Here is a 27842-nt window from a genome sequence, read left to right as displayed (position 1 = left end):
CATGATATGTACAGATATTAATAAAAATAGGAATAAATAATTTGATAAATTTCCATCATGCTGAAGGAAAAACACTGGAAACTTATGCAGCTTTTAAAAAAATACTTCGATGTGGGGTTGAACATTTTCTTTTTCCCATTCTTTGAGAAATTTCCATTTTAATAATCTAATTCTGCTCACTTTCATTCTATTTTTCAACCATATTTTTGATTGCTAATTTGATTCCCTTCCACTTTTCACAAAATTTTGGACTTGATGTTGATGTTGGAAAAACCCTTCCCATATAGCACACTTTATTCTAAAAATAAGCTAAATAATATCTTTAATATAGGGCTGAAGAGGAAAAGTAATGGAATTCCTCAGAGCCTCGTTGGGAAAGAAAGTATAAATCCAGGGAATTAGCAATGGAACAGGTATTTGTTCTAGGGAATCTGCCATGGTAGACTAGTGATCCCGTTGGCTTTAACCAATCACTCAAGGTGGGAGTGGGAGGGGCAGGAGATTAGATCAGGGACCCCTGCACAACCCTAAAACCTCCAAAGAATAACCTCCTCAGTGAAAATTGAAGATTAAAAAAAAAAAAAATGTTCCACAGAGGAAGAAACAATGTCTATCCAGGTCTTAGTTCTAAGTGGAGTAGAATAAAAGAAATAAATCCCCCTAAGAAATACTAACCACAATTTTACACTCATGGTGAGTATGGGGCAAAAAAATATACTCTCTATGAACCCCAGATCCTGAGCCAAATGTAGAATAAAGTGGCCCTGGGTTTCTATTAATAGTACTACAGGCAAATATAAATGTTTAACAGAAGCAGATATAAGTCCTATCTGGAAAAAATACAACTGGCTTCTAAGAATTACAACAGATAAAGCTCTCATAAATACAAATTAAAAATTAAATATCATTGAACATGAAAGGAAACAAGCCACCATGAGCAAGGATTAGTAGAAACAAAAACACAAAAGAATAAAACCCACAAAAGCTTCACATGTTGGAATGGTCAGCTACAGAATATAAAACATATGTGATTAATAAAATGAAAGAACTAGAAGATACCCAATATGACTAAAGAATAAGAGGATTATCAAAATTGGCCCAATATGAAAATGAACCAAATAGCACTTCTAGAAATGGAAAATATAGTATTTAAAATTAATGGGTTTAATAACATATAAGGTATAGTTAAAGAAAAGAGTATTGAACTGGATAATATATTTTTAAAGTATATAATGCAATAAAAAGAAACAAGAGATGGAAAATGTAAAAGACAGGACAGAACAAGATTCAGCATACGTCTAATCAGAGTTCCAGAAAGGAATGATAGAGGTAATGGTCAATGGCTAAGAACTTTTCCAGAATTGATATCAATAATAAGTTCCAGGACCACCAAGCAAGATAAATGAATACATACTGGACATATCACAGTGAAACTACAAAGCACCTAAGATAAAAATACTTAAAAATACTCCAAGAGAAAAAAATAATTGTCTAAAAATGAATAATAATTACATCAACAGCTGACTTCTCAACTAAAATAATAAAGCGAGAAGAAAGTATAATATCTTCATGTGTCAACACAAAATTACTCTCAACCTAGCATTCTATATCCAGCCAAACTATCTTCTAAGAATGAGGGCAAAATAAAAACATTTTCAGGCAGATTAAAAATGAGGGGTTACTAAAGACCCTTACTGAAAGAACGTCTATAAGCTATAATTCAAACAAGGATCTGAGATGCAAGAAGCATGGATGAATAAAGAGAATGGTTAACATAAAGTTAAGTCTAAACAAACTATTTAAAAATCTAATAATAATGTCTACTTTTTGTACCAATTTGGTTTCCCAGGTATTTTGATGAAGGATAATGGGCACTGTCGACACCAAAAAGGACTATAGTAGTCCCCCTTTAGCTCCAGAGGATATGTTCCAAGACCCCAGTAGATGCCTGAAACCGAAGATAGCACTGAACCCGAGTGCCATCAATCAGAGCATGTTTCTATTCATGTCTTCCACCCACACACGTAGGGCCTTTTCCATCTTAACTAAGCAGTCATCATGCACTGTGGCCTAACTTTTGCAGTTTAAGGTGCCACAGCAAAACCAGTATAAATCTGTCATTCTTCACAGATAGAAGATTCATTGTAACTATAGATCTTAGTAACCTCGGCATACAATTTTTTTCTTTCCTTATTAAATCGAGAACTTCCACCTTTTCACTTAAAGGAAGCACTTTACATCTTCTCTTTGGCGTATCTACATTACCACCACCACCACTCTGTGCTTTGGGGCCACTGTTAAGTAAAAAAGGGTGACTTGAACGCAAGCACTGCAAAGCCATGACAGTGGATCTGATAACCAAATGGGCTACTAAGTGACTAACAGGCAGGTAGCGTCTACAGCACGGATACTCAGGATAAGGGATGATTCATGTCCCAGGCAGGATGAATCAGGATGGCAAGAGATTTCATCACACTACTCAGAACAGCGTGCAATTTAAAACTTATGATTTATTTATTTCTGGAATTTTCCATTTAAATATTTTCAGACCATGGTTGACTGCAGGTAACTGAAACCGTGGAAAGCAAAACCATGGTTAAGGGGGCACTACTGTATTCTAGACGATGAAAACACATAACCTCTACCATAAATAAACAATTATCTTTGTGGAGGAAACAGATATAGAAAATCTGGGTTCCAGTGGCAGCTTAGCTTTTAGTGGCTATACAACCTTGGGAAAATCACTTACTACCATTCAAAATTAATATATCCTATAAATAAAAAAATTAAAAATCTAATAGAGTTATTGGGAAGGTTAAATAAGATAAACATACAACAAATAAGATTTTTAAAGTGTTTTATTAAACTATAAAGTGACAGCTATTATCACTAATAGTGCTACCATTCGATCCAGCAATAGCACTATTAGGCATCTACCCAAAAGAGCACAAAACATTCTATGATAAAGACATCTGCACCCTAATGTTTATGGCAGCACAATTCACTATTGCAAGAATGTGGAAACAACCCAAGTGCCCATCAATCCATTAGTGGATTATTAAAATTTGGTATATGTTTACAATGGAATATTACCCAATCATAAGAAACGACAGTAATCTAGAACCTCTTATACTTTCCTGGATTAAACTTAAGCCCATTATCCAAAGTGAGGCACCACAAGAACAGAAGAATGGGCTCCACTTGTACTCGCCATCAAATTGGTACTAACTGATCAACACTAGGGTGATCACATGGCAGAAATACTCTCCAGGGATTAGGGGGAAGGGGAGGTAAATCCGCAACTAAAGGACAAGGGGAGCACTGTAGAGGGGAAGGGCATGTCTTTAACCCACACTTGGGTGAGGCAAAGACATGAAGTGTAACCATAATGTTTGTACCCTCACAATACCCTGAAATAAAAAAAAAATAAAAATAAAAATAAAAAAAGATAACATTAAAAAAAAAAACTGATAATGGATTCCAACTACAGGGCAAGTTTTAGGAATCAGGTCCATCAATGATGTATGAATAAACAAAAGTGCAGTGGATCTGCATACGAGAACACTACCTGCCGATCAGTAAAAAGGAACAAGCTGCTGATACACACAGTAACATGAATGAATCTCAAAAGCATTTGATAAGAGAAAAAAGTCACACACAAAAGACAACCAGTGTCATTTCTATGACATTCTAGAAGGCTTCAGCGGCCAGGGTGTAGGAGGAGGAGACTGACTGCAAAGGGGCAGGAAGGAACTTTTCGGGATAATGGGGATGTTTTAATCTTGGCAGTTTGTGGTGGGTACACAACTGTATACTGCTTCAAAAATAACTGCTTAAAATTTATGAAATTATACCAGAAAAAGGTGGACTAAAAACAAAAGGGAATCATAAGCTAAACGCTACATTCCTATACTCCAACCACTATATAAAAAATGCTTAAACCTTTCTAAAATGTAGTATAATATTATATGCATAATAGCAACTATGACAAGAACATTTATAGCTATTTCCTAAATTACATTAGGTACACATTTAACTATTCTGTAATTCATCACACTATAGCTTTGAAGACCCACACTCATCCTCTTGACTTACCCAAATCTTTTATAATCAGCCAAAGTAATATGTCTCTTTATCAAGATTTCTCTGAATACTCCAAAAGAGAGTGATCTCTTCCTGAAATGTCACAGATGAAGAAACCACGCATCAAGGAAGTTAAATTACTTGCCAAAAGTTTCATAGTAATAAAGTGGCAGAATCCAATTTTGAGCCCTGATCTAACTTTCTCACTAAACAATTCCCAACCTGGAAGCTGCTACTATCTGTGATGAAATAGACTGAGAAAACAAAGTTGTTCAAAGTTCTCCTGTGTTGCCACACTTAGACACATCATTGATTCCTTCAAGGGTATATCAGATCCTTGCACGGGGTCCCCCACCTATGGTGAGCTGTATAATTATTTCATTATATATTACAATATAATAATAATAGAAATAAAGTGCACAATATAAAAAAAAAAAAAGAGCCAGTCTTGCTCAGAGCCCTGGAGGAAGGCTTGAAGGAGGACTAGCAAATGCAAAGGCCCTGGGGCAGGAGAGAGTTTGGCTATTACAGGTACTCCCAGCAGGCTGTGAGCCTGGGGCTTAGTGAGTGAAGGGGAGAGCAGGATGAATGAACCCTTTGGGTTTGGAGTTATGCAGAAAGGCAGGAGAAATGGAAATGGAAGTGGAGAAGCCCCCTCTATTAGCTGATCCTATCCATAAAATTTATGCTGTTAACCTGATTCCTCTCTAATCCAACACTGCTCCTGTTGCCTCTTTCAAAGAGGTCAAAAGAAAAATAGGTTTCTTAACACTCAAAGACTGTCGTCCCTAACATATGAGTAGTCCCACCACCATTGATGTAGACTATTTTAGAAAATAAAGATCTCATCATACAAAAATAAAAAAAAAAATAGTGCTACTAAAAAAGCAATTAGAAAACCCATTTCAAAAAATAACTTCAATTATGTTAATATTTTAAAATTACATACATTTACATCCTTTATGTTATTCTAAGATAAAAATGCTATGATAAATGGAACTAGTGTTTTCGTACAATGAATAAGACACAGAATCCTTGAATAAAAATAGAAAAGGTTACTAGATGGTAAACATATTTTTAGCCTGTAAAAATGAATCCATTTTTACAAATCCAAGGTTGATATAATTAGCTTCTTTGGAAAGAGAACATGAGAACTGTCAAGATGGAATGGATTGTTCTCATAATTCTAAGGTAAACGGTGGTACCAGGAACCATTTACTGCTCACAGTGTTATCACGAATAGTATACAATTTAAATATGTCAAGCCTCTGGACTTTTCCAAACATAGGTTTATTCTGTAATAATTGTATTCTTTTCATCAGAGATTAGAAAATTTTGAGAATATTTTGCCAAACTTTCCTTAAGATAAACTTTCCTTAAAATCATGTACCCTGCAGTTTATCACACCCTACACAGTCAGCATCTAATATTCTCACTCAGACTAGCACTGTTCTGTATATCTCAGCAGTCTGCCTCAAATCCACAACCCATAAATGGCCAGACCTTGAAAACCTATATTCTCATGAAATATTGAGTTCCAAACATTCTATGAGCAAATAGAGTGTATACAAAGAGATAACATTAAACCAGGTGAACCCAAATCCTCCCACCCCTGAGATTTCAGTCCTACTTTTCCTATGCATCAAACTTCTCCATTTTATTTAAATTAATCCTTTAAAATAAACATAATTTCCAAAATAGACAATCATGTAGTTGAAAATACAAAAACACTTCAAGATTTATCTAGTAGCCAGATATGAAGCATATAACATCTCAGTTCATTTTAGGGAAAAAAACAAACCCTCTGAACACAGTAGTGATGAAAACAGCTGAGTCAGAAGAACTGAGATGATATATAAGTTATGTTAACATCAATAACTGAATTGTTCACGAAAGCAAAAGTGTAGAGGACATTTTGCCTGGGAACGGTTCCTTGTTGTTTTTCTCAAGAACATGCCTGTGGGCTTGCAAATGAGCCAGGGCGCCCTAACCCTGCAAACAGGAGGGGCTAGAGAGTTCAGATGCAAACATCTGCTCACCAGAGACGAAACAACAAGGAACGGGACGTGTTGAGTCGGGACAGTGTGGGAACAAAGAAATTGCCGTGGGACAGTTGCCAAACAGGCTGTGTTATAAATAAAGAAACTACAGCAAGAAAGTTTGCTGCAGTCCTGTACCGTCTTTGTGTGTCTATGTCTCTTTGTCTCTGTGTTCATTCCTCGTCCCTAGAAACGGGCCACAACAAAAAGAAATTCTCTCATTGATTGGAAATGTCTATTAAAGTCAAGCCTCAGTAGCACCAAAGCTGAGAAAAACATGATAAGTAGCAGGAAAGAGGGAGAGAAGAGGATGTTCATGTTTACAGCCCTCGGTCTTAGGTTCGTTTTTATTTTTGACCTTTTGTATTTCCATGACTTCTGTGGAAGTTCAATTGTGCATTTCAAGAGATCTTTGTTGTATTTTATCTAGAATTTCTAGGTGTTTTTAAATGCATTTTAGGTTATCTAATCCATCAAAGTGCCAAAACAGCAGATAGAAAAGGGATGTGAAGATATTAGAGCTTGGCTACACCGGCTCCCCTTCTAAATGTAACACTATAACCATAATCTCCTGAAGCCTGCTAAAGAGAATGACCAGATAAAAGAAGAACAAGTCTTGATCAAAGGAGAAAATAAAGAAAGCAATGATGATAAGATACAAAGCGTGATATGGTGATGATCAGCAGAGAAAATAGCACTGGTAGCATAAAACTATGAGAAGCAAGACCCATAACCGTCGTAAGGAGCAACAATCAGTGAATAAAGACAACCTGGATGGACACAAAGGAAGAAAAGACAACTAGAAAATGGCATTTAACTCACGAGTAAAATCCCCTGGTACCTTGACTGATACAATTAGCCATGTGGGCATCTCTTAGAATAAAAATAAAAGAACTTAAAATATAATAACATCCTAGCCTTTGTCAACAAAATAGGATGTCTGAACAAGTCGGGAGGCAGTAGTTCTTCTGTAGTCTGCGTTAGCTAGACTGTATCTAGAGTACTGTGTTCAACTGTGGCTATTTAACTTTTACAGTACTGTTGACAGATTAGACTGTGTCCAGAGAAGAGGGTCCCAAACAATAAAGAACCTAGAAAAACATCATATGAAGAACAGCTGATGGTTACGAGAAGGTTTAAACTAGGGGGGAAATATGATGTGTCTTCAAATAATTCAGAAATAACATTCCTCCCATTCGAAAGGAGACTTCTCCTGCTATTTAACTGGGGACTTGAAGCCTCTGTCTTTCCCTATCCTCTTTTCCTTCACTTCTATCTCAAGGGAAGCACCCTTTTCCCTCATTAAAGCTAATTCTCCACTTGTGCTCTTTATTCTATCACATTCTGCTGCTTCTTGAATTCTGCTCATCAGCTATCTTCACCTTTCGCATCTTCAGTGCCCTATTTCTCCATAAACATACATGCCTTTCCACTACCCAGAAATTAAACAAACAATAAAAGAAACTTCCTGTGAAACTGCTATCACTTCAAGCTTCTATCCCATATCTCACTTTTCTTTATTACACACTTTTTGAAGAGTCATCTTCTCTCTTTCAGGCACAATTTTTATCTAATTTTGTTATTGTTATATCCTCTGGCACATGGCAGGCAATGCCTTGCACACAGCAGGCACTCAATAAATATATGGCAAATGGATGAATTTATTATATGACATTGTGCTGTTTTGGCATTCCTCTTGTAACTTCTTTGCAGATCACTTTTTCCAGAAACTACCTAAATATTCTTTATTCAGTCTCTTCTGTCTCCCTACATTCTCTTTCTTGTAAGCTCTTTTATTCTACGGCTTCATCTCTCACTTCTCTGAGGCTAGCCCCAAATAGAAACCACCTCTGACCCTCCAGCCTCAGTCAGGGTGGCCAATTTGTTTCCTTTATAATGCTTACTGCAATTTGTAATTTTTATGTTTGTATATGTGTTTATTTTCTGTCATCCCTACTAGTCTATCAACTCCCTGAGGGTAGGAAACAAATTTTCTTGTTCATGAAGCATGGTTTCTGAGAAGGCCGGGGTTGGGGGGATAGGACATCCTTACAGAGAAGCCAGGTTTCATTTAAAAGTAAGAGAAAGGGAATTGCTGGGGTGGTGAGTAAGATCGGTCAGTGAAGGCCTCCCCATTAAGGTGACATTTGAGGAGACACATGAGGAAAGCAGGGGAGGAAGTCCTATGACTAATAAGGCAAAGGCCTCAAGGCAGGACACAGTGTTCCAACGAGACCAAGGAGGCCAGTGTGGCTGAAGCTAAGTGAAAAAGGACAAAGAGTAATAGGCGGAGGCTTCCGAGAGATAATGGAACCAGGTCATATAAGACCCTGTCAGCCACTGTAAGAACTTCGGCTTTTGCTCTGAGTGAGATGGGAAATCAATGAAGGTTTTTAAGCAGCAAAGTGAAATGACCTGACTTAACTGAATGAGATCACTCTGGCTGCTTTGTGGAAAACAGACGAAGGGACTGTTATGGACTGAATGTTTGTGTACCCCTAAAACTCCCATGTGAGACCTTAACCCCTAGTGTGACTGTGTTTGGATACAGGGCTTTTCTAGAAGTAGTTAAAGTTAAATTAGGTCATAAGGTGGGGCCCTAGTCTAATGGGACTGGTGTCCTTGTAAGAGGAGAAGACATCGGAGATCTCTCTTTCTCTTTCTGTTTTTTTTTCTCTCTCTCTCTCTCTCTTTCTCCATTTGTGCATGGAAGAAAGGCCATGTGAGGACACGGCAAAAAGGCAGCCATCTAACAAGCCAGGAAGAGCCACCACCAGGATCAAACTATCAGAACTTTCATCTTGGACTTTCCAGCCTCCAGACCTGAAAGAAAATAAAGTTCTGCTGTTTAAGCCACTCAGTCTATGGTACTTTGTTATGGCAACGTGATCGGACAATACAGAGGCAAAGGAAAAAGCAGGACAACAAGTTAGGTGGCAAGAGATTATCAGGACTTGGGCTATGGTGGTAATAATGAAGGTAACGTAACCTAGTGAAATTCTGTATACAGTGTGAACACAGAGCCAATAGGATTTGCTGAGGGACTGAGTGTAAAACATGAAGAAAACTCTAAAGTTCTGGGTCAAACAACTAGAAGGATGGCACTGCCATTTTCCGAAATGAGAAAGACTAGATAATAGGCCAATTTGGGGAGAAAAAGATGGAGAAGATAAATTTGCAGTTTGAGAAATGTTGAGGTCGATATGCTTGTTTGTCATCCAATAGATACGTTGAGTAGGTAGGCAATTACACAGACTGATTTAGAGTTCAAGGTGAAGTCTATAATGAAGAAATAAACTTGATAGTTGTCAGATAAAGATGACATTTGAAGCCAAGGGACTGGATTAGGTCAACTAGAAAGCAGGTACAGACAGAGAAGAAAAGATGCCTGAGCACTAAGACCTGGGACACTCTGATAGTTAGAGATCAAGAAGATGACAGCAGCTGCAGAGCCGAGAATGGGAGAAGAGTGGAGTATTTGAGTAGCACACCGGCCTCCTCACCTCTCTCTGCGCCTCGCTCTCACGGCCTGCATGCCTGCCCACCCGCCCGCCTGTTCGCCGCCCAGAACACCTTCCACCATGGCCACCTCAGCAAGTTCCCACTTAAACAAAGGCATCAAGAAAGTGTATATGTCCCTGCCTCAGGGGGAGAAAGTCCAAGCCAGGTATATCTGGATCGATGGGACTGGAGAAGGACTGCGCTGCAAGACCCGCATCCTGGACTGTGAGCCCAAGTGTGTGGAAGAGTTGCCCAAGTGGAATTTTGATGGCTCTAGTACTTTACAGTCTGAAGGCTCCAACAGCAACATGTATCTCGTGCCTGCTGCCATGTTTTGGGACCCCTTCCGCAAGGACCCCAACAAGCTGGTGTTGTGTGAAGTTTTCAAGTATAATCGAAAGCCCGCAGAGACCAATTTGAGGCACACCTGTAAACGGATAATGGACATGGTGAGCAACCAGCATCCTTGGTTTGGAATGGAGCAGGAATATACTCTCATGGGGACAGATGGGCACCCCTTTGGCTGGCCTTCCAATGGCTTCCCTGCGCCCCAGGGTCCATATTACTGTGGTGTGGGAGCAGACAGAGCCTACGCAGGGATATCGTGGAGGCTCATTACCGAGCCTGCTTGTATGCTGGAGTCAAGATCGCGGGGACTAATGCCGAGGCCATGCCTGCCCAGTGGGAATTCCAGATTGGACCCTGTGAAGGAATCACCATGGGAGATCATCTCTGGGTGGCTCGTTTCATCTTGCATCGTGTGTGTGACGACTTTGGAGTGATAGCAACCTTCGATGCTAAGCCCATTCCTGGGAACTGGAATGGTGCAGGCTGCCACACCAACTTCAGCACCAAGGCCATGCGGGAGGGGAATGGTCTGAAGAACATTGAGGAGGCCATCGAGAAACTAAGCAAGCGGCACCAGTACCACATCCGCGCCTATGATCCCAAGGGGGGCCTGGACAATGCCCGGTGCCTAACTGGATTCCACGAAACCTCCAACATCAACGACTTTTCTGCTGGCGTAGCCAACCGTAGCTCCAGCATCTGCATTCCCCGGTCTGTCGGCCAGGAGAAGAAGGGCTACTTTGAAGACCGTCGTCCCTCTGCCAACTGCGACCCGTTTTCGGTGACAGAAGCCCTCATCCGCACAGGTCTTCTCAATGAAACTGGCGATGAGCCCTTCCAGTACAAAAACTAAGTGGACTAGACTTGCAGCTGTTGAGCCCCCCCTGGTTCTCCATCCCACTCCAAATCTTCCCCCTCTCCCTGTTGCCCCAATTGTAACTCAAAGGGTGGAATATCAAGGTCTTTTTTTATTCCTTGTGCCCAGTTAATCTTGCTTTCTTTGGCTAAGATAGAGGGGTCAAGTTCTTAATCTCTTTGCACCCACCCTCCTTTTTTCCCTATCACAGAAGCTTTCTAGTGCGTTAGTGGGTGGGGTGGGGGGGACTTAACCACTGCTTCCATTTAATGGGGTGTGCTTGTCCAGTAGGCATAGCTATCCAGACGGAGCACATGTTTTCAGGAGAAAGAGGAGTTTTTCTTTGAGGTAGTCAAAAGTGGAAGGCTTGGCTTACTATTCCAGGTCAGAACTTCCCTTCTTGGTGGAAAGTTTCTTAAGTTTCTTAGAACCAACTTTCTAGAAACAGTGGGAAGTGGGAGAGAAAGTAGGGACTGGAGATCAGGGAGGAATATGCCCTTGCTCTCTCCCCAGGCTTCTCTTACCTGGGGTTAAATGCCCTCCCCTCAACACAGAGCTGAATAAACTGATGGATAGCCCTCTATCTACCTTAAAAGAAGAAAAGGTTCTTATTGCTTGGTCCTCCTTTATAACACAAAGCAGAGTAGTATTTTTATATTTAAATGTAAAAACAAAAATATTATATATATAGGGGTGTGGATTATGTGTGTTATTCTAAAGATGAAAACCATCTGGGTCACAGGGAGCCAAAGTAAAGGAAATAATCTGGTTTAGAGATGAGTGTCTCCTTTTGAGGGGGAGGCGGGGGAAGGGGTGCTTGGAAAGTTGGTGATTAGGGGTTAATTCCCTGTTACCACTTGAGGGTTTCTCTGCCCTGCCCACCCTCCAGAGGAGGTGGGCACTGCTCAGTTGACATATGGACGCGGTCACTTGATCCCCAGGGCTCTGTTTTAAAAGACACACATATACTTGTCCACACACGGGTTTAGAAATGAGTTGGCTGGTCAACTTGAGCATGTTACTGACAGAGGGGATATTGGGGTTATTTTCTGGCATGTCACTAAAGCAGACCTTTTGATATATTAAAAAAATTTTTTAAAGCAAAATAGAAGTTTTAGAGTTTAATCAGATTTGTAGGGTTTCTAATTTTACGTAATTGCTTATTTGCTTCAACAATGTCCTTCCACCTCTGCTCTTGGAGGAGAGGGAGACAGGGCTGTTGGCAAAACTTGTGATTTTGTATCCTGGTGTCTTCTCCCAGTGCAAAATATTCCTTTCCTTTGTTAAGATGCGGAGGAGTTATTTTTTTCTTTTATAATAAAAACCTCACCTTCATCCTCAAAAAAAAAAAAAAAAAAAAAAAGAAGATGAGAGCAGTTAACCATAGAATGGGAATATGGAAGATTACACTACTGGCTCCTCCTTTTATGTGTCATTTGCTATATGACTTTGCAGTTCTTACCACTTATGTGAGTGGGGTTATTTCTCCACCCTTTGATTTGAGACTTGATTTTGTAACTTGCTTTAGTCAATGGATGGCAGCCAACATGAGGCAAACAGAAGCCCAAAATGTGCTTGCTCGGTGGGGCTTGCTCCCTTGTGCTTAGGCCACACCTCGGTTAGTCCCAGGAGGAAGATAATAGATACGTGGAATAGAGCTTCCCAAGCTAACTTACAGCATCAGGCAGAGCTTCCCTAGCATCTTCTTCAAGAAGAAGCCACCAGGGAACTAAATGAGAACCAAAAGAGAGTGGCACCTCAGAGGTCAAAAGAAAAGAGTAGTTAGAACAAGAGGGAAGGATCAACTTTGTCAATGCTGTTGATGTAAGTGAGATGAGGAATAAGGATGTTGGGTCTAACAATACAGCCATCACTGGACACCTTGGCAAAAGGAAAAAACGAGGACTTTTAAAAGAATAAGGGAGTTGGAGTGGCTTTAAGAGAGAATGGAGGAAAGGAGTTTGATAGCAATGAGTGAAAACAAGCCTTTCTAAATATGTTTCTGTAAAGGGGAGCAGAGAAAAGTAATAGTAACTAGAAGGAAGATGTGGGATCAAGAGAGAGGTTCTTTCAAAGATGGGAAATATTACAACATCTTTATGTCCGTATGGGAAGGACAGAGTTGAGAAAGAAAAATTTACCACATTTGAGACAGAGAATATTTGCCAGAGCAAGGTATCCCAACAGACAGAAAGGGATAGGGTCTGATGCACAAGGAGGGGAGGTAGCCTTAGATATAAACCTAAAAGGTCCATATAAAGCATCAGGAAGGAGAGCAGATACACGTACACTGGCAAACATGATGGTGGAAATCTGTGACTGCTTCTGTTTTCTCGGTGAAATAAAAGCAAAGTCATGATCAGAGTGAGATAACAGAGAAGGAGGTGTTGAAGTTTTGAGAGGAGAGAAGCTGTGAAATCATCACCTAGGGAAGTCAGAGAGTAAATGGATTATAATGGATAAAGTAATCTATTTATGCACATATCTTATTTCCCCATTATAAGCCTTTGAGAGCAAATACTGTACCTTACTCAGCTTTGCATCTTAACAGCTCCTAGCAGGGAAACTTGTGCTCTTTATTAATTTTATGTAATTTTACTTTCATTCCCCTTAACATTTATATAAAGTCTAATTGGCTTAATGTTATGCTAGTTCTTTAATTCTTCTAATTTCCATAAGAGAAACTTATAACAAACACACACAGTTAAAGCACTAACATAATACAGCATCATCACTACCTGGTTACCCAAAACCAAGTGCAAAATCCACAGAAATAATTGCTAATTTCAAGAGAAAATTGACAATTTGACCTTACTCTCTTAATATCTTAATATGATTCATTCTCTTTAATAAGAAATCTTAAAAGACTAAAGGGTTTATAAATAAATATATGACATTTGCCCAAACAGGAATTAAATTATTTACCAGCTCAAATATGTATTATAATTTAAAATTGTTCAGAGAAATGAAGCAGAAAACAAAACTTCTAGAGAAAAGACTAACATATATGCTACATTGAAAAAACATATGCTATTACAAGGAAAAGACAAGATCATCCAAAGCCATCTATAAATTTGATTTACTCATAAAAACTTGAATGTAATTAAAGTCTAAAAGTACATTATTATAATTTATCAAATGGGATTATCTCTAAGACTCCTAATTCTCAACTGGTTAACTAGAGCAATTTAATGAATGTTAAATCCACTGAAACAGTTTAAGGTTACTGGCTGTCATTGTTCACTCTCAGACAGTGAGAATATCAACAAACTACTTGATATTGACAATAAATGTTGGCGTGGATGTGGAGAGATAGGAATGCTCATACACTGCTGGTGGGACTACAAACTACTACAGCCTCTGTGGCAAGTAATATGGAGATACCTCAAAGAGCTACAAATAGAACTACCATTTGATCCAGCAATCCCATGACTAAGCATATACCCAAAAGAACAAAAGACATTCTACAAAAAAGACATCTGTACTAGACCGTTTGTAGCAGCACAATTCACAATTGCAAAGATGTGGAAACAACCTAAGTGCCCATCAATACACAAGTGGATTAATAAAATGTAGTATATGTATACCACGGAGTTCTACTCAGCCACAAAAAACGATGGTGATATAGCACCTCTTGTATTATCCTAGATAGAGCTGGAGCTCATTCTACTATGTGAAGTATCACAAGAATGGAAAAACAAGCACCACATGCACTCACCATCAAATTGGTATTAACTGACTAACACTTAAGTGCACATATAGTAATAACATACATTGGGTGTCCAGCAAATAGGAGCGGAGTGGAGGGGATGGGTATATACACGCCTAATGGGTCGGTGTGCACTGTCTGGGGGATGGACACACTTGAAGCTCTGATTCAGGTAGTGCAAAGGCAATATATGTAACCTAAACATTTGTACCCCCATAATATGCCGAAATAAAAAAATTAAAAATAAATAAAAAATAAAAATAAACTACTTGATATTAAAAAATTTTGAATGTGAACAAAGGCTTGGATCAGGTGACAACAGCAGGAATGGACACAATGAGATAAATGCAGAAGGGATTTTAAAACGGAATTGACCAAGCCTGGTTACCAGTTGAAGAGCTGCCCACATGTAATCAGTTAGGATACTTCCAAATTACATGTTGAGACGGAGCTTGATTTTTCACTCTTCATTTGACAAACAAGTCAGTCAAAGACAAGAACAGAAAAATAAGAGGAACAAACAAAGTCTACAGGAAATATGGAATTATGAAAATAGGCCTAACATAAAAATCATAGGCATCCCTGACAGTGAAGAAGAAAATACAGAAGGACTGGGAAAACCTATTTGAGGGAATAATTGAGGAAAACTTTCTGGTCTTGCTAGAAATTTAGAAATCCAGGTATAAGAAGCTCAACGGACTCCTGGGAGATTCATCTCAAAGAGGCAATCACCACGACACATAGTCATCAGACTGGCCAAAGTTAACACGAAGGAGGAACTCCTACGAGCTGTAAGGTGAAAACATCAGGTAACTTACAAAGGGAAACCCATCAGACTACCTGCAGACTTCTCAACTGAGACCTTACAAACCAGAAGGGATTGGGGCCCCATTCTCAGTCTTGTCAAACAGAATAACGTCCAGCCTAGAATTGTGTACCCTGCAAAACTAAGTTTCTTATATGAGGGAGAAATAAAGACTTTCTCAGACAAGCAAACACTGAGGGAATTTATCAAGACCAGACCTGCCCTGCAGGAAGTACTCAAATCTGCATCGTACATTGATCAGCACAATAGACACCTGCCAGTGTAAAATCATCTGAAGCTACAGTTCATAGCCCAGATAGTACAATGGCTCAAGAGGTAAAACAAAGCAATAAGGTTCTACTCAATGGGATGAACAGAAATTCACCCCACTTATCAATTCCTTTCAATAAATGTGAACAGTTTGAATTCCCCACTCAAGAGATATAGGCTGGCTGAATGGATAAAAAAATCCAAATCAAGTTCTACTGTCTTCAGGAAACACATCTAAACCACAGGGACTCCTCCATACTCAAGGTGAAGGGATAGAAAACAATATTCCATGCAAATGAAGACCAAAATAAAGCTGAAGTAGCCATTCTCATATCAGATAACATAAACTTCAAAGCAACCATAGTCAAGAAAGACAAAGATGGTCATTATATTATGGTAAAGGGAGGAATTCAATAAGAAGACATAACAATCCTAAATATTTATGCACCTAATACAGGCATGACAAGATTCATAAAGCAAATCCTACTAGATCTAAACAAAGTGATAAACAGCAGCATCGTAATAGTCGAGGACTTCAACACCCCACTAACAGAATGGGACAGCTCCTCCAAGCAGAAAATAAACAAAGAAACACTGGTCTTAAATGGAACTCTAGAAAAAATGGGACTAACAGACATTTACAGAACATTCTACCCAAAAACTACTGAATATATGTTCTTTTCATCATCACGCGGAATATTCTCCAAGATTGATCATATCCTAGGCCACGAAACATGTCTCAACAAATTTTTAAAAATAGAAATTATGTCATGTATCTTCTCAGACCACAGTGGAATAAAATTAGAAACCAACTCCAACAGAAACACTCAACTCTACACAAAGTCATGGAAATTAAACAACCTATTGCTGAATGATGATTGGGTCAAGGAGGAAATTAAAAGGGAAATCAAAAGATTCCTCAAACTAAATGACAAAGGGCACATGAGTTATCAAAATCAGTGGGATTTTCAAGAACCTCTTCAAATGTCACTTCCTTCCATGTCTTCCCACATTCTCCCTCCTAAAATCTGTATCTTCCTCAACTATATCTCCTTAGCTCTTTGTTTTAGCATTTATTATATGTCATATATAGGAGTTATTCTTGCAAATTTTTTGTCTCTTCCACTAAACTGAGGGTAGAGATCTTTTTGATTTTTTTATTCTCTAAAAGCACAAAATACAGTGTTTTACACACACAAAAAAAGATACACCATATATACCATATACACTTATAAAACTGTATCTCTAAATGCTTTCCCTTCTGGTCATGTCATCTAGTACAAAACATGAAAAGATCTTGACCGTGAACACCAAGAGGCTTACTGATCTCAGTCATAAAGTCCTTGAGAATAAAGCAGTCTGTACAACCAAGTTTAGAATATTCCAGAAGTGTTATCAAAGAAGTAAATCAAGATTAGAGAAATTTAACATTTAGACAACAAACATTCTAGTTTATCATTAAACGACCTTTAAGAAAGTAACTTTGTGAGTCACCTATAATAGTAAACACATATCTACCTAATGTTTCAATACTCCTTTAAGGGGAAAGACTTTTTTCCCTTTAATATAAGGGTTAGAAAAAAATTCTTGTGTTTATTTGCAAGGCTGCCAAAGTTGAATACATAAGAAATTGAGAAAAGATACTACAAATGTCTAAACAACTAAATAATAGAGGCAAAACTCTAAAGAAAATTCAGAGTGACAGGCTTAAACTTGAGATTGGAAGGCCTAAGATTTTTTAAAATTCCATAAAGAAAACTCTGGAGAGATAGGATCTGAACAATTTCTAGTAAAAATAACACCAGAGTTGAGCACAGCCTGGAGTGCGTAGATATTTTGCAAAATTGGCCACATTTATTCCCTCTGGGTATTTATATCCCTTTTACAGTTGACACCATCTTCCAATACAGAGGTAGAGTCTGCTCTCCCACCCCTTGAATGTGAGTAGTCTTTTTGCTGTGCCAACCCAACATGGCAGAAGTGATGGTGTGTTTGTTCTGAGCCTATGCCCCAAGAAGCCTTGCATAATTCTGTTCTCTCTCCTGGAACTGCACATGCCAAGTGAATGAGCCTAGGCTGACCTGCTGAATCATGACAGACATGTGACAGTCTCACCCAGCGCCCCAGACAATTTCCAGCCAAGCTTTGAAACAGAAACATATAACTGACTTAGAGTTGATCCTACACACAAGAGAAACCAGCCAAGACCAGAAAAACGACTCAGCTGGGCTTAGACTACATTACCAACCCCAGATTTATGAGCTAAATAATTAGTTACTGTGTTAAGCCATTAAGTTTTGAGATAGCTTGTTATACAGCGATAGCCTAGTAATAACGGGAGAAGGTCACAATCTGACAGGAATCAAAAGGGTCTTTGGAAGAGAAAGAATGCTGCTACCAACTTTGGAGCGAAGATACAACCATAAAAGGAGAAAATGATAGGTAGGTAGGTAAATGAATGAATGAATAAATAACAAATAAATAAATAAAAGACTAACACTAGAGTTAGGGCTAACTTAAGACAGATAATAAAAGTAGGTTCCCCTTTCTTTGTTGAGAAACAAAACCTATCCCAACTCTTCCCCCAAAAGCTATTCTTCCTCCAAAGCTCAACTCAAATCACACCTCTGCAATAATATTTTTTCTAATTGCCCTTAGGCATAGTGATCATTCTTTCATTAGTTATGTATAGACAGTACATTATAGTGGAAAAAGGCCTGGACTTTAATCAGTGAGTCTAAATTCATATTCCAGTTTTATCAGCTGTATGTCCTTAGGCAAATTTCTTAAGCCTTTGAATCTGATTCCTCATCTCTTAACTGGAACTTAATAGCTCTCAATCCCACAGGACAGCTGTGAGAATTGAATTCTAAATGCATGAACATGCTAAACACAAAGTACATACCCAAAAATGTTAAAGTGAATTTTGTTTCATTCACTCATTCATTAAACTTTGACTGAATTCCTAATGGACGTCAGGCTGTTTGTGCTAGATCCTGGGAGAAAGGAAACATTACTAAGGAGGCCACACAAAACTGCCATGTACTAATCATTTTTCATGTGGATACCCCTCAAATTAGAATGAGGTTAGAGATTATGCCTTATAGCTCTTCACATCTTCCAAAACCCTGTGTTTTAGAGTACCCTGAACGTAGTAGTTACAAAAATGCCTGTGGACAATTTGATTAAAAGAGTTATACGTATAGGTTTTAACATCTGTATCTCAAAGCAAAGCAAGAGCATCGTCACTTTTAAAGCATAGCCAAAAGAAGACTCACTTGACAGCTCACATCCATTCCCGCCTCCAGTAGCACCTGTACGACTGCCTTGTGGCCATTGCGTGCAGCAAGGTGAAGCGGTGTGTGCTTTCGAGTGTTGCAGCTCATTAAGTTCGGGTGTGCGCTGATGATCATTTTGACCACTCGAAGCCGTCCGTAGAGTGCCGCCAGGTCCAAAGGTGTTTCGAGCTTACTGTTCCTAATCGTAGGGTCAGTGAGCTCTTCTAGAAGAACAGCGACTACTTCGGAGTGTCCATATTGAGCTGCGCAGTGTAGGGCAGTTTCATTTTCATTGTTCTAAGGCAAAGATTTTTAAAAAAGGCATGTTTTCAGAAATTTAATTTGTTATCAAAATCTAAAGACGTTAATTTAAAACTTGAGATGCTTTGAAAATATAAGTTTAAGATTTATCTATTTTAATAAGTAGGCCTAATTGAATTTTATATTTAATAAAAAGTATCTATCATTCATTACATCAAAAGTATAATTTATTTTTATCACTTTAATGGGAAAAAAATCGAACTTTTCCATGCATCATATATTCCAACTTCCAAGAATGATAAATGAGTTTAGCCCTTTTGTCAGTGGCCCTGCTGGGCCCAGATGGCCAGTGTTATCTGCACTGTGCATCACATCCCCATGACATTTGCTAATGACAGAGATTAATAACAATTACAGCATACTTTTAATAGACTGGCTTTTCAAAAGATAGTTGAGATGGTAAATGCTTGATGATAGAAGATTTATAGGAAGGTTTCCCAGATTAAGTTTCAGTTTATTTTCCATGTAAGTAAAAATCATGCTTCTTTTGCAAAGAGAAGGAAGACATTCTGGTCCCAAGATAAAATACTATCTTTTTGAAACGTAATTATGGATGAAGAGGCAGACCTACCATCACAGTACTACATGTGCAGCTTTTAAGTGTTTCAGTTGAAAATCAATGAGATTTTCCTAGAAATTTAGCAAGATAGAAAAAATGTTAAGATAGAGAAAACTGAAACCATTTGCAAGGCAGATGGACCCTTTAGACCATTTGGGCAGATAGTATAAATAGATGGGGTATGGGTATGTCAGAAGGCAAAAGCGTCAGTCAGGAGAAACATGAATCAGAAATTTTAGCAACAAAAATGCAATGATCCTAAATGAGGTTTCTGGAGAGAAAGAGTGGCTGCCACCATCGGTCTTCATCACAGCTAACATGTACCAGACACAGTTGCATCTCATGTTTACTCACGTAAATTCTCATTATGAGATGGATACTACTAATATCATTATCCTCATTCTACAGATGAGGAAACTGAGGCACTGAGCAGTTGAATAACTGGCCTTTGATTACATAGCCATTTAGTGGTGGAGCCAGGATTTGAACCCAAGCAGCCTAGACCCAAAGTCGGTGCTTTTAACCACCACACATACCACCTTCCACAATAACAACTATTACTGCTATCATTTCCTAAGTGTAAAACTTTTTTTTTTGTCCATGTAGTTACCATTTCTGGTGGTCTTCATTTATTTTTTTAATTGCAAAATATTACAGGAGTACAAATGTTTGTGGTTACATGGATCATTTTCGTAATGCTTGAGCCAGGGCTGTAAAGTGTGCCTATCACCCAAATAGTGTTCATTGTACCCATCAGGTAGGTTTTTGCCTATCTCCTCCCTGCTCTTCCCCTTGCTTGATTTTCACTGAGTTTTACTTCCCTCTGTGCACACGTGCGGTCACTGGTTAGTTCCAATTTAATAGTGAGTATATGTGGTGTTTGCTTTTCCATTCTTTAGATACTTCACTCAGGATAATGGTCTCTAGTCCCATTCAAATTGTTGCAAAATAAAAACTTTATATTTATTGTCTCATGTAACTCTTACAACAATCCTACAAGATTGACATTATTAGCTCCACTTCATGGACAAGGAAACCAAAATACAGAAAGGTTAAATTACATACCCAGGAAGAATCAGGATCTTCCGTAACCTGTATCTGTCAAAATCCCAAGCCCATACTCTTTCCACTATACTATGCTGCCTTCCATGTGTTGTTATACCGTCAGTGAAGAAGAGCTGAAAATTAGTGATCTGAAAGCAGAATTTCTAGAGATTCTGCTCAGAAAAACACTGAGTTAGAATAAGGAGTAGCTGGTTAGATAAATAGCTGTTCTAACCAAAACTAAAGGACAAGGAGAGTTGAAACCCAAACAAATCTTACTGGTCCAGAAAGTAACTCAGGCTTCCTCTAGATGATAGAAGAATGCAGATAAGTCGAGAGTCCATAGGGAAGATTGAAAAACTTAAGAAGAGTGACAAGGGGAAAAAAGCACCAAGAGAGGCTTCTCACTATTTCATATTTCAAGTAAGTATCAAGAAAGGGCATTTGAAGGTCAAAGCCAGAGGAAAAACCTACTCCTTGGAGACAGTCAAGGAAAAGTTAAGAGCTGATAGATGGGAACCCAGCTACAGGTATTTCTTCCATCATTGGTGTGCTTCGATCCTGTCTTGTGCTTGGTTTGAATGTGTACTATAATCTACTTCTTCATAAAGACTGACTACCTATAGGTTTAGACTCCTTAATTTTCTTATCTGGCTAAGTTTTATAAGCCTGATAAGAAAACCCATCTTATTACTTTATGTCATGAAAATATAATATAGAAATATGCCTCCTGACCAACCCAAATTTCCCCTTGGTCCAAAAGAGATTTAATCTCATTTTTCAAAATACAGCAACTCTTTGAGAAAATAGGAAGGCCAATTATGAAATAAGAATTCCTCAAAGGCCTCTCCACTTTTCCAGAGGCCCTAGTCTGGGAAATTATAAGAACAAAATTGAAAATTTTTCTAATAACACCAATTAGCACTGTTGAGATCTCAAGAGAAATTGTTTCAATCATTCAAGACCTACTCAGGATAAAATATTCACAGATTTTATTCATGATCAACACATACTTGGACTATCACATCAGTGGAGACCACAACTGGTGGTACCTTTACAAAGGCATGATTATATACTTGTGCCCACACTCACTAGTGGTCTAAAAAATATGAAACATCTAATTTGAAATAAATATGCTGTGATTAATATTTGCTAGCATGTCTACACAGAATATTCTTAAAAGGTTTTGAATTCCTTCTTTTTACCAAATGAGTGTTTTCTGAAAAATCAAGACCCTTCCAGACAATGGAAGGCACAACAACATGGGCTGACAAAAGCTACTGACCAAAAGATCTTGTTTCAGGGTAAAACATCTCACAAGAGTTGGGTTTGAGTTTTGATGAATGGCAAAAGTAATGTATATTTGAAATAAGGCTCCTCTGGATTTTGCTCTGATGTTAAAACAAAGAAAAAAAAAAGAGTAAGAGTAGGTGAAAGGAGGGAAAATTAATATACAGAGAAATAGAAATTTAAAATGTACGTAACATCAGAAGAAAGGAAATAAATCAGTTGACAAAAGATAGGAAAGATGTGGCCATTATAAAAACCATAATCAGGGTACACTTTGTTTTTCAAAATTATGTCACCCTAAATTGATCACTAATTCTAGGGCAGTATAGAATGGTGAACAGGTCCTAAGGTAAAGTGCTAACATGCCACTTATTAGCAACAGTAAGTCACTTGATCTTTTCAAACTTATCTGTACAATGAGAATATTACCTTCCCTATAAACCTTACCATGTAGTTTATAAACCAAAAGAGATAACACATGAAAATGCTTTATAAACTTTAAATATTAAAATGTAAAATAGAATTATTTTTAAAGCAAACTTCATTAAAAACCAAAGATACTTTTCGAAATCAGAATGAAGCCTTGACTATGGTGTATCATTTTAACATCATACATCCTGCGATATCATGGTCAAGTTACTTAATCTCTCTTAGGCTGTATCCCATATATAAAGTAGGAATGATAATTAATATCTACCTCATCAGGCTGCTATAGGGCTTAGCAAGATAACAAAGATAAAGTACTTTGTGCAATGCCTGGCATATAGGAAACAATCCATTAAGTGGTAGGAGTTAGGATAACAATACCAATGTGCTATTTTAGAGGGCTCTGGAGTTAGAGAGACCTGAGTCCAAGTCTGTTTCTCTTTTAGTCACTCAGTAACATGTACCCTTAGACAAGTTATTTAGCTTTACTGAGCCTGATTTCTCATCTATAAAATAGGAGTGATGATATCACTTCAGAAGATTATTGTGAGAATTAATTAAATATCATTTTATAGATGGAAATACTTAGAACAGTGCCTGGCTTATCATATGTCTCAATAAATGTTAGGTATTATTTTGGTTTCTTCCCTCTATTATTTAAATACAAAAAGGTATATATTTAGCTAGAATATTTCTGTCCCATTCAGAAGGAAAAGAAGAAAGAAAAAGGAAGGAAGACAGGCAGGCAGGAAGGAAGGCAGGCAGGAAGGCAGGCAGGAAGGCAAGCAAAAACTAAAAGTTACTTATAAAAATAAAATTCCCACATCGGAAAGTTTTAAGAGAAATGGCATGGAATGGGAGAACTATGTCAAGATACTTTTAACTAGTTTCCATTAGAAACCACAACACAAAGCAACAGAAGTGAACAAAGAACTTTGAATTCCAGTCTCCTTAAAAAGACATTTTTTATAATTTAATTGATGTGTTCAATACTATCAAAAACAAGTATTTCTCTTTAAAACATACCATTACAGTTATAAGTCATTTAAAAATTTTAACTTTCAAATATAAATACTATGTGTTTTTTCTTATTTCCATGCCATTTAAAACATCTTATTTGTAAAAACTAACATCCTCTTGTTTAACCTCGCTTGGCTTGTTTTTCCATTTTATCATTTCAGGCTTACTTTGCAGCAGACAGTTTTAAGAATAACCACCAGATGGCCCATTCCATAAATGATCTAACTTTTGGTTTTCTGAGGAACAGAAGAGTATTCTCACAAATTTCCTTTTAGCATGATATGATGATAAAGATAGCCATATCTGTCACTTCTCAAAAATAGAATGTATTCTTTTTAAAAAATTCTGCATTTTTGTAACCTGCAAACATAGAAATTTTTATTGTGCAAGATATTAATAAGATACTTTTCCAATTAATAAAATGATTTTCCTGATTAGTCCTTTCAACAATTTCATTTTGTTGGGGAAAAAAAAAGTATTTTTCTTCTTTTTGCTGGCTAAAGTATTGTTACTTTTTATTTTTCAGTCTGAATTTCAGTCAAAAGCCTGCGAAGTCTGTATCCATTTGAACAATATGCTAATTGTACTTTATTAGATGTGCTTGCCCTAGACTAACCTTCTTGCATTGATATTGGACAGCTGCCAACCTGAGGCTTAATGTCATGGTTGTAATTCAATTGCTGGACTGCATGCTGGTTTTCAAATATAGTTTTACAAAATGAGAACGGTAGGGGGCATGCAGAGCTCAAGATGTTTGTTATCATACTGTATTAGGGGACCATATTTTACTTTCCAGAATCTGTGGTCTTATCTGTTTAGAATACTGAGAATGAGATTTCTTTTTAAATATGTCTGTTATGTGTAATATAGGTATTATGTACTCACAAATACTTGCCTTTACCTGTCAGTATCATGGTGCTGCTATGTTTACTAAAGTTACTTGGGGGGGTGTATAGATACACAGAAAATTTTTAACTTAATTATGACTAGCAACTGGATACACTGTATTTTGCCTTTTCATTCACAGTAGTGTACTTAACTGTGGAAGTGCTCTGTAAATGGTAGAGCACTATGCAAACGATAACTATCATCATTGTTTTCACATTTAAAATTAGATTAAGAGACACTCTAATGCTCATTACAAATGCGAATTCTCTTCTATCTTTAAATATTCAACAGCTATAAAATGGATGATTATATAAGACAGGCAAAAATATTACAACTACTTCCTTTATGTGGAATTTTCTCGATAACCAAAGATCTTTACAAATGCCCAACTTAGTGCTTGTGCATGATATCCAAATGCCAAAGAATTTTTCAAATCTCTCCTTTAGGAAATTCAGCTGCGAAAAGGTCTTTGGCAGGGTAAAGATAAAAATAATGAATTTTTCAATGTGGCTTTGCCTTTGCAAAACTCTGGAAAAATTACAGCATGAGCAAACATATGATAAGTGCACCTGTTCATTGACTCTGGAATGTGATGGTCCGTGATGAATAAGAATCTTCACAATTTCCACATCTCCTTTCCAGGCAGCCAGATGAATAGGAAAATAACCTTTGTTGTCTGCTACATTCGTTGATGCCTCATATTGAAGTAGTTTGAGAACTATGTCCCTAAGAAGGAAAGAAAAAGAAAAAGAAAACAGAAGAAAACAGAAAAGAAAATATGCTGAACAACACAAATTTTATTAAATAGATAATTATGAAAGAATATTAGATCTGGCTAGTAATTTAGAGTAATCATTCAAGATACTAAAACATAAAATTGGGTTTAAAAGTTTGCCTACTCAATACTTGGCTATTTTACTTACCTGAAAAACAACCCCCAGCACCACCACCACACACAGAGAATTAACTAACCAATGAAACTACTTAATAGAGTTCATTTGGGCAAAATTTATCTTATCTCACTAACTGAATTAAGTAAAATAAATAAAAAGAATTCCTCCTCTCATTCATAAAAAGAGAGGTCTTTCCGAATAGCCCACATCTGAGATTTAGCTTGAAAGAGAAGTTGAAATTAAAAGCAAACTTCCTGTTTACAAAAAAAAAAAGTTATCATAATTCCAAAGAGACATTTACAGAGTTTATACATCATTTCTATACAGAACTGGAATAAGAGATTGAAGGTGTATATAAAAGAGAAAGAGGGTATTTAAGGGACCCTGACAAGCTAGCAATTATACTAGGTCAGGGTAAAAAAAGAAATTAATAACTTTTCAGCCATGGCACACAACATACTTTGAATGTGTCTTGTTCATATTTTTGTATTCCTTCACCTTTTTCCCTTCAAGCCTAGGCAATGATTTCAAGAAGGAAATTCATTTAAGAGACAAGTTCTACCACTTATGCAATTTCAACTCATATCCAATATATCCTACCCACAGGACTTTTTACCCAGTCCCCACCTGGTTTTCAAAGTAAAAATCCTGAACTGCAATACTCAACCTCAGAAGGAATGAATTAATTGTTAATTATTAGTATGCATTATATTGAACTTTGCATAAAACAATCAAAAACAGTAATTCTAGACAAAAAAAAAACATATTTTCATTTGGATGCATTTAAGAAGCAAATTCTGTTAACTCGCTAAATGCTTGACAGACACAGAACTATATACATATGTTTATAATTACAATATATAATAAAGTTGTTTCTTATATACAACAAATCACCAATGAGGCGGGTGAATGTAACAGAAAGATCTAAATTAAAATGTTTCATAAAATCAGACTCTAAATGCAAGTAAGAAATAAGAAAAGTTGGAGGAAGTTTGAATAGAAGCAAGATTACAACTCTGATAGCTCACAAGAAAAACAGACATGATACAACATAAAATTAGAGTAAACGGTAGAACTCACAACATTGAACTTAGTTGCTAAATGCATGAAATCATGATGAAAGAACCAAGAATACGTTGTACAAATATCTGCAAAGCTCCAAGGAGTCCTACACTTTCTAATAATAAAATTTCTGAGAAATGAAGAAATAAATCTTATTTTAAAATTTCTTTTTAAAGACCAGTATTATTTTACAGGATCTGATGCTGTGATCCAGGAAAAATTACAGTCATTTGCCACATGACATTTTGGTCAACAATGAACTGTATACATATACCACAGTGGTCCCAAAAGATTATATTACCATATTTTTACTGTACCTTGTCTGTGTTTAGATAAGTCTAGATACACAAATATTTCCCATTGTGTTACAACTGCCTGCAGTACTTGGTACAATAACATACTGTACAGGATTGTAGTCTAGGAGCAATAGACTATACCATATAGCCTAAGTGTGTAGTAGGCTACGCCATCTAGGCTTGTGCAAGTGTACTCTATAATGTTCGCAAAGTGACAAAATTGCCTAACAACACATTTCTCAGCATGTATCCCCATCATTAAGTGACACATGATTGTGTTTAGTCTCATTTTCTTTTTCTTTAACTTAGAAGATGCTGGGATAACAATGCCTAATACTCAAGACTGGCAAGAGCATTAAACGAGATTATAGAAAATAAGTTGCTCAATAAGTAGTACAGCACTATACCAATAGTAGTACTTGTCTCGAGTAAAATAGAATCCTTTAGAAGTGAAAATGCTTATAGCAAATCACCTTTGAAAAAGAGAATCTGAAAATCAGAAAAAAACTTAAAGGTCACCCAGTTCACATGCTTCTCCCCTTCTCCCTGCCATGCAAGAGTTGTCATGTTTCCAACCACATCAGTTTAATTAAAAAAAGAGTTGTCTTCCATTCTGACATAAATAAATAATTTCTATAAGGTAATGAGGATTCAATATCTATGAAAAGCAAAAGCAACTAAGAAACAGAAGATCTTGTCTGAAGTCCCAGCTCTCTATTACTTACTAACTTGGTTACCTTGAACAAATCAAATAAGCTCTGTCTGTCTTACAAATATTGTTAAAATAGAATTTAGAGATTATATCTTGCTGCCAGTCTCAAAGGTTATGGTGTGAATCAAATGATAAACAGACGTGATTGTAAAATGATATACGATCAAAAGTGATTCTTCAGGAAGGCTGTTGCAATGTTAAACAATCCCAGTGATATTTTTTTTAACTAAAATATTCTGAACACTTAAAAGGTAAAATAATACAAGTTGCTCGAACTAAATATCTGGATCTAAAAAGTAGAATTTATCCTACTACAAAATAGATTTCTCCAAATTAATGTTAAAGACCATTGTAAAGAGAGAGAGAAATCTCATTCCCCAATGCCTAAGAGAATAAAGAAATATTCTGAAACTTGTTCTTATAAAGCATTTCCTTTCAAAGG

The 27842-nt window shown here is 37.2% G+C and overlaps 1 protein-coding gene and 1 pseudogene across 4 annotated transcripts in view; one reads left to right on the top strand and one right to left on the bottom strand.

The window, feature by feature from the left end:
* Positions 1–27842, bottom strand: part of ANKS1B (ankyrin repeat and sterile alpha motif domain containing 1B) — a 1021409-nt gene that overhangs the window by 855001 nt on the left and 138566 nt on the right. For all 3 annotated transcript variants that reach the window (XM_012664020.1, XM_012664018.1, XM_012664019.1), the window contains exons 3-4: positions 25007–25163; positions 18890–19186 (exon numbers count right to left, since the gene is read on the bottom strand). In XM_012664020.1, coding sequence (XP_012519474.1) covers positions 18890–19186; positions 25007–25163 — 454 coding nt within the window. The remainder of the gene's footprint in view (positions 1–18889; positions 19187–25006; positions 25164–27842) is intronic.
* On the top strand, positions 9564–10945 carry LOC105826110 (annotated as a pseudogene). Its single transcript, XR_001138297.1, has one exon. The product of XR_001138297.1 is annotated as a glutamine synthetase pseudogene (transcript).

Source organism: Propithecus coquereli, unplaced genomic scaffold, assembly GCF_000956105.1.
Source record: "Propithecus coquereli isolate 6110/MARCELLA unplaced genomic scaffold, Pcoq_1.0 Scaffold85, whole genome shotgun sequence".
Lineage (NCBI taxonomy): Eukaryota > Metazoa > Chordata > Mammalia > Primates > Indriidae > Propithecus > Propithecus coquereli.
This window is presented reverse-complemented; position numbering and strand designations above follow the sequence as displayed.